This window comes from Saccoglossus kowalevskii, chromosome 19, assembly GCF_978046115.1.
Source record: "Saccoglossus kowalevskii chromosome 19, keSacKowa6.1, whole genome shotgun sequence".
In the NCBI taxonomy this organism is placed as follows: Eukaryota; Metazoa; Hemichordata; class Enteropneusta; family Harrimaniidae; genus Saccoglossus; species Saccoglossus kowalevskii.
In genome coordinates, this window is record NC_140659.1 from 24,635,790 (window position 1) to 24,643,526 (window position 7,737).

At 37.0% G+C, this 7,737-nt stretch overlaps 1 protein-coding gene across 1 annotated transcript; it reads left to right on the plus strand.

Annotated features, from left to right (window-relative positions):
• The first annotated feature begins 3,113 nt into the window (after nucleotides 1–3,113).
• On the plus strand, nucleotides 3,114–6,914 carry LOC100374909 (hematopoietic prostaglandin D synthase-like). The gene is made up of 4 exons (XM_002731442.4): nucleotides 3,114–3,350; nucleotides 4,710–4,918; nucleotides 5,574–5,684; nucleotides 6,654–6,914. The coding sequence occupies exons 1-4, from the start codon at nucleotides 3,212–3,214 to the stop codon at nucleotides 6,816–6,818; spliced, it is 624 nt and encodes a 207-aa protein (XP_002731488.1). The 5' UTR covers nucleotides 3,114–3,211; the 3' UTR covers nucleotides 6,819–6,914.
• Nucleotides 6,915–7,737: the final 823 nt, after the last annotated feature.

Here is a 7,737-nt window from a genome sequence, read left to right on the forward strand (position 1 = left end):
ACAACGATTGACACCACGCTATTGCACATTTGAAAAGGCAATGTGTAGTCGATGTGTAGTCGATTATATCGAGCTATAACGCATGTAAAATAGTAGTTGGGAGTCGTTCAATATAACCAGACATTGCAATGACCCTGTATCGCTAGTGTCTGAATAGATAGTGCACAATGTAGTAGAGTATTGAGCGTCACAGTGTAAAGCCTGCGTATTGCTATTGAGAGGGATCTCACACTGGACAGGGGGTTATTTCACTGCTAGAATGGGGTAGACAAGGCAATAGTAACTTAAATACACATACACCAAAATATCAAGTTAAAGATCCTGGCTTTAATACCTCTCATGATGAAATGATGGCCCCCAACTGTCCTCAGTCTTGCCTATTTATAGACATAAATGGCCCGAATTCAGAGACACCACCTGGGTTACCATATGAGCCTATCATAATCATGCCAGTAGGTGGTAAACATCCTTTGTTATGTAAATCACAAGCCCATCTGGTAGATTCCAATTGCTCTTCCAGAGTTGTAAACGAGTATGACTTGTCAATCACACTTCTATTTACAGGGTTTGAGGTAATATGGCAAACAAATAAAATAAAGGATCCTGACAACCTGTCAATCAACTTTATGACAGTTATCATACGGCAATGCACACAGTTTCTTCCCATGATTCCATGCATACTTCTATTTGCAGGGTTTGAGGTAATATGGCAAAAACATAAAATAAAGGATCCTGACAACCTGTCAATCACCTTGATGATAGTTATCACACGGCAATGCACACAGTTTCTTCCCATGATTCCATGCATACTTCTATTTGCAGGGTTTGAGATAATATGGCAAAAACATAAAATAAAGAATCCTGACAACCTGTCAATCACCTTTATGACAGTTATCACACGGCAATGCACACAGTTTCTTCCCATGATTCCATGCATACTTCTATTTGCAGGGTTTGAGATAATATGGCAAAAACATAAAATAAAGAATCCTGACAACCTGTCAATCACCTTGATGATAGTTATCACACGGCAATGCACACAGTTTCTTCCCATGATTCCATGCACACTTCTATATGCAGGGTTTGAGGTAATATAACAAAAACATAAAATAAAGGTTGCTGACATAGAGCACGCATGGCGGCTAGAAGTACGGAGAATATAAGAAGATAAGGCGGTTAACATCAGTTTCCTGTCCATAGATGAATCATTGTAACGTAAAATTATTACTGTTTTCGTGCCGTAACCATCAAATGATACATCCGTACAGTTCCTCGTACACATCCCATTGCACACTTGCCGATAAATACCAGGCAAACCGATCAGGTAACTGTACAACCCTTAAAAATAGGACTGCCATTTTGTAAAAGTCATTTCCCATGTACATGATTTATTCCATTCTAGTTGCATGTTTTGATTTTCTATATTCTTCTTTCTGTATTCTTCTGTCCGGAACGTCGATGAATTTCGGGTATTATTGTCTTTTGTTTGTTATCCTATACTAACATGAGAAAACACGTTTAGAGTATTATTACATACAAAATGTACAGGTTGTACATACATGAGATACCGTCGCCCATGCTCACCAGTCATCATCATATAGAACACACTGACATCATTGGGTTGCTCGTTCGATTCATGTTTAATTCCTTGGTGTTACTGGCAAAATGCAAACCAGGTAATGTAGTATTTTAATGATGACAACAATCTGCTGACGTTCTGTTCTTATATTACATAATTGGTGATAACTATTGAAAAGATGAAGATGTTGATTTGGAACAATTGTTAAACACAAGTTATTGTATTGTATGTAGGACAACTAAACGATGTATTGCGGTCACTACTATATCAATTATTTTGCTATATATGGGAGTGTATATGATATTGAGTTACAAATCTGGTTACACAGGCCGACATGTATTGGAGATCACAAAAACCTCATGGAGGTATGTAACAACAATAGTCGTTTTTAATAACTGATAGCAGAAAATCATCTCGCTGCAAGCAATTAATTATGTATGATATTTAGGAAACATAATGATACTATACAAAGAAACAAACGCCATGGTGGTCATTTAATTAATACAAGCAGCGACATTTCTACAAATAGCATTACGTGTCGTATGTCAATTGCATTATAGCGGTTCTAGGAATTAATTCAACCATTTATCTAAATCGGTTGTAGCTTCGCAAAATACTTGTAGTGTGCTCTGGCGCCACCTGATTGACAGGCGCTTAAGACGAGTAAGTTAGGTTTGCTGCGAACAGTTTGCCGAATAACGTGTAGCCCTTGCTTATTTCAGTGAGCGGCCGGTATCTATTGCAACAAATTATAATATATAAACACAGTGAAACGAATACGAGAGAGTGTTCAAAGTGTAGTGATACGATTTCGATGTCAAATATATGCTGAGCTTGCACTATGAATCGAGAGAGGTCAATCACTCTAGTGTTTTGGATGGCGCATCAAACGATTCGAATTCTCTGATGAAGGATAAGGCGTACTCACGAACGAAGTCGGCCATGTACTCGCCGAAGGTGACACTGCTATTAGATAAGTGCGGATTACACAAACAAACCCTATTCGATATTTTTGCAGCAATGCAATTCACTGTCCCAATGCAATACCCCTGAATTCAACACGTCAGACGTGTTTGCATATCGATTCAACAAGTCTGCCATTATCGAAGCCGTCACTGAATGTACCGGTATATCGTTTTAAACCATGATTAAGACGTCACACTATTGTTCCGTTCCCTCACACGACTTAACCCAAGGAACCCGGACTGATACAGCATACCAGTTGCAAGAAATATTCATTTTGCTGACTCATGCTGGTATATTGACTTTAATAGTGCAGCTGCCACACAACGTATTGAAATGGATACACAATGAATATTGCTGACTCATCATGGCACAGTGCTATAGCTGTGACGTTGCCAATTCACTTTATTTAAATGATCTTATGTAGCATTATTGTATTGAAAGGTTGAACATTAAAAAAATGTGCATGTTTCTTCGTTTTAGTTCAAATCTGCACGTGACCTTGACTGAATATGGCAAGGTTGCTGCACGGCATGACCTTTAGTTACCGTTTAATGACATCACGTGACCCAATGATCTGTTTGAGCTCAGTTCAACTAGCGAACACCAGTGGTACAGTACAACGCTACAGTTTTCACACAGACCTGCTATACACATCGTGACGTGACCATGCCTTCCTACAAATTACATTATTTTAACAGTCGAGGTTTTGGCGAGCCAATCAGAGTACTATTCGCTTTAGCCGGCGTCGAATACGAAGACATCAGATACACGCAAGAAGAATGGCCAGCAGTCAAAGCAACGGGAAGTGAGTGACCTCTGTTTGACCTTACAATAATATATAAATAATCTTTATTGAACTGGAATTCCTCATTTGAGTTTAAATTTTGGAGTTCCATTTGTACCCCCATAAGCCTAACCCTCACCCTCCCCCTCCCCAATTCAAGTTGTATATTCCCGCTTTAGATAACTGCAGGCGACCTTTGTGTAAAGCAAACAATTGGAGTCTTTGTATAAAAAAAATTACCGCTTTTTCTACCGAAAGTGCGAGAAGTAATTGTCCCATTTCTATGAAACTTGGTGTCTTGGTACATACTGTAAAACATGTTTAAATAGCTACATGATATTTTAGCGAATTTGACTCCATGCATGAATTAACTAAATCTTAATTTAGCTAAAGTGTCAACACTCTCATTGTGAGAATATAGGTTATTTTAAATTAGCGACATCTTGAATTAGCGAAATTACAAATTAGCTAAAATAACATGCTAGCTAAAAAGACCTGTTTTACAATAGATGCTCTTTGACAATGCCTAGACCTAATACGCTTTTGATTATAATTCTTGCATAATGATCATCCAATTTACATAATAACTATTCAATTACATATTCTAAAGTGTTCTGTAAAGTATTATTGTGTAATTATTATACCGTTATTTTTTCATTATTTTATCAATATTGTGGATTTTGTCCGCCATTAGTGTTTTAATGTCATAATATATAATTTTGGCGCTAATCTCACCCCATAACAAACTACCGGTAACAATAACATATCATTGGAACGTGGGACCGACTCGGAGGTGCGTGTGCCCAATTATTTTATTTTTATCTTCACAGATGTTTATTACACACGCATCATATTTGATTGGATACATGACAGCAGTGACAGCTTCAGAGTTGTAAGCGGACGAGATAATACTAACATATCACATGGCCATATTATTGATATGCCATAACCGTAATCTCTCAAGCAAAATCATAGTGATATTGTTAAAACTGCTGGAAAAAAAAATCAGTAGAAAATTGAAAAGTCTGATTATATGCAGCAAGTTTTCATTTTGGGTTTGGGTTTTTAACTATTGACTGCTCTTTCCATCACGACGATTAAGTGTTTCAAGTGCAAGCCGAATGCCGGTCACCAAGTAAATATCTGTTTTTTGTAAATGCTGGCGTTTGCTTGAAACCAGAAAAAGGAATTAATACTACACCAGTGGCAACTTCCGTCTGACCACAAGAGGGCGGGCTCATTTGCCAGACTCGTTTGTGGTTCTCGGACTATATACCAGCTTCAGTTTTATACTGCGTATCTTGATTGTGTATTGTAGAAATCTTGAAAGCACACAAACTTTATATAGGAAATGTTTTTTTATTATTTTCTGTGCAATAGAGTTTCCATTTGGCACGGTTCCTTGTTTAGAAGTGGACGGAGTAATGTTGGCCCAGTCAAACGCCATTGCCCGTTACTTGGCCAACGAGTACGGATTTGCTGGAAAGAATAACCTGGAGAAAGCCAAAGTTGACATGATTGTTGATGCCTTTGGAGATTTAGTCAAATTGGCAATTAAATGGTATTATGCAGCAGATGAAGACGCGAAGGTAGTGACCCTCTTGATTTAACTAATACTGTTACTTTTCTTATGTTAAGACTAGTTAACGTACTATTTGCTGTGGATATCAGTGATAAGGTTAAAAACTGTATAGTATTAAATAGAATAGCTGACGTAATATAGATGTTTAATAATGTACATCGGCAGGAAACGCATAGGTAACAAGAAAGTATAACTCATTCCAATTATATGACCGTAATAAGTGAATGCCCGATGATATTGTGGTTCGTGACATACAATTGTCAGACGGGATGAACGCAAAAATGGGCGTCTTTATTCTAGCCCTGTTGTCATGCAATATTATGACAGTACGAAGTCCTTCATTTCAATTATACTACCCACAAATGTGGTAAAAATAATATACGTGTAGTTGTATTTTGAGAAGGAAGATATCAACGTGTACAAGGAAAGAACACGTGGAAACGCGCTGATAAGTAATTTTCTAGATGAATATAATTAGGATTTATTGATATGAAATAATCACAGAGGCTTTACTGTTCAAATGATCCATACACATTTTGGGAAACATTGGACATGACTGAGTTACACACATTCTTGTTTATATATTCATCCATTGATCTCAAGAACACCAACAAAGCAAGAACGTGATGTTACAGTGTGGCTGTACATTGTATTTCTTATAGGCAGCTGCTGTCGAAGAGTTCAAAACCAAAACATGTCCAGCAATTTATGGAGGGTTGGAGAAAATTCTCGTTGCCAACAATGGAGGAGATGGATACTACGTGGGAAATGAGGTAAATTTATCGATCACGTCGCCAGAAACTGCCATGTTGTATCGTGTTAAAATTATCTGTTCTGACGCAAGTCCGATAACGGGGACTTATGTATTAACGTGCGCCCATGACTGGACTGATTACATTCAAACTTCACACATACATCATACATAATATTATATATAAAAATCAGCAAAATCAAGCATTTCTGGCATTCCAGTACCGGATCTCGGTCTTTTATGGAGGAATTTTGTTGAAACTTGGTACATACATTGGACATTATGGGTCCCTGATGCACGTCATTTTGTTTTATATTATCATATTGAATTCAAAATTGCTGACTGGTGGCCATTTCGTTTTAATGAATGTGGCTCTACGGCCATATCCCTGACATGGTTTGGCTGATTATGTTTAAATTTTATATATTAATTATACATTATGTCATATATATACAGGTATGTTTAGTTTGACTATCTGATTGAAGATGGTCGACCGGTGGCAATTTTGTTTTAATCAATTCTGTTCCAGAACAATATCTCTCAATATGGACAAATGCCATTTCAATGTTAAAAATCATAATCAAACATCAGCTTATGGATCCATATGTCTAGCATGTTTATGTTCCAACTTTATTACTATAAACAAAACTATGTACATGTATCTTACATTTGATAACTAACAGGGACTGTGCCATGCATGGCTTGTTTAAAAATGGGCTGTGGGAAGTCAGTACATCATTATGATATATTGTTAAAAAGTTATTGCGGCATAAGTAAGAATAACATTAAGACATTTAAAAAATGCTCATAATAAAATACGACAGGTAAATATGTCATGTCATAAGGGTTTAGTAACTGAAACTTTGATATTATTCAATCAAATTCGAAGCGTAATTGCATTATCATGTTGCCCGGATTAACATTTTAAACACTAAATATGAATTCAGGAGCACATATCCTGTAATAAGATTGGATGTTCTCTCATTTGCAGGTGACATTAGCAGACATTATGCTTGTTATGACGGAAGACATTACAAAGACGTTGAATCCCCAAGTATTAGACAGCTATCCAAAACAGAAGGCCCTAAAAGAACGAGTTCTAGCATTGCCAACAATTGCAGAGTGGATAAAGAAAAGACCACAGACAGATAGCTAATTATTGTTAAGTTAGGCAGTCTTTCAGGGATTCCAGTATATCATTCATGGAACATGGCGTTGTCTCGGAAATAAAGATTAAAAAGATACCCGGTTATTTGCATTCGCAATTATTATTGAATTACACAGTAATACCATATTTGGAGGTTATTCGCGGCAACCTAGAAATACCGTGCGATAGATTTTAGTTTGTCCCAAATAGTCTTTACAGCATTCATTTTAACTGAAAATATTACATATATATATATATATATATATATATATATATATATATATATATATATATATATTCATTCGCGGGCAATGCCAGAGATGTTGAGTGGGGAAAGCAGTATTTATATTTTTTCAAGTGCGTATCTCGAGAAACAAATTTCAATATTGCTTCGAGCAATGCGACACATTATCTCCAGCATTACCCGTAAATGACCTCTTTATCATATTGGCTACATTTCTGTATCAGCACAAACATTGCGTAACTGACCACTAAAGAGAGGAAGAGTTTGAAAAATCATAGCAACCGAAACCCCTGAGAGCGACGGGGAGCATAATGCGCATGTGTAATGAATTATTTCTAAAACTAGCGAATGTTAAGCAACTTTCTTAAGTTCTTGCAAAAGCTGGATAAAATTGAATTTGTTCTGATTAATTTTGAATTATTCATTAGGCCACACCGACTTAATTTTATGGATGACATCCGCGCGCGCATTAGTTTTCGCCTGTTCTCAACAAAGTAAATCTCCGACGACGAGTCTCCACAGATTGGTTTTCTGTCCAGAACTTGCCGACTCATATTGTCGCAAAGCGCCGGCTTGTCGTAAAACTCGTTTTGGACAACCTCAAAACGTGCCAATTTTGTCGTAAATGATCTTCTGTACATGCGTATTGCGTTGCCGGGAATTCCAACATGGCGACCACGCCAC

Bases quoted from the DNA above. Each gene is read 5' to 3' on its own strand.
- LOC100374909 (XM_002731442.4), top strand. From the start codon at position 3,212: ATGCCTTCCTACAAATTACATTATTTTAACAGTCGAGGTTTTGGCGAG. The intron at 3,351-4,709 runs GTGAGTGACCTC...TCTGTGCAATAG, and splicing joins AGCAGTCAAAGCAACGGGAA to AGTTTCCATTTGGCACGGTT. The intron at 4,919-5,573 runs GTAGTGACCCTC...TATTTCTTATAG, and splicing joins CAGCAGATGAAGACGCGAAG to GCAGCTGCTGTCGAAGAGTT.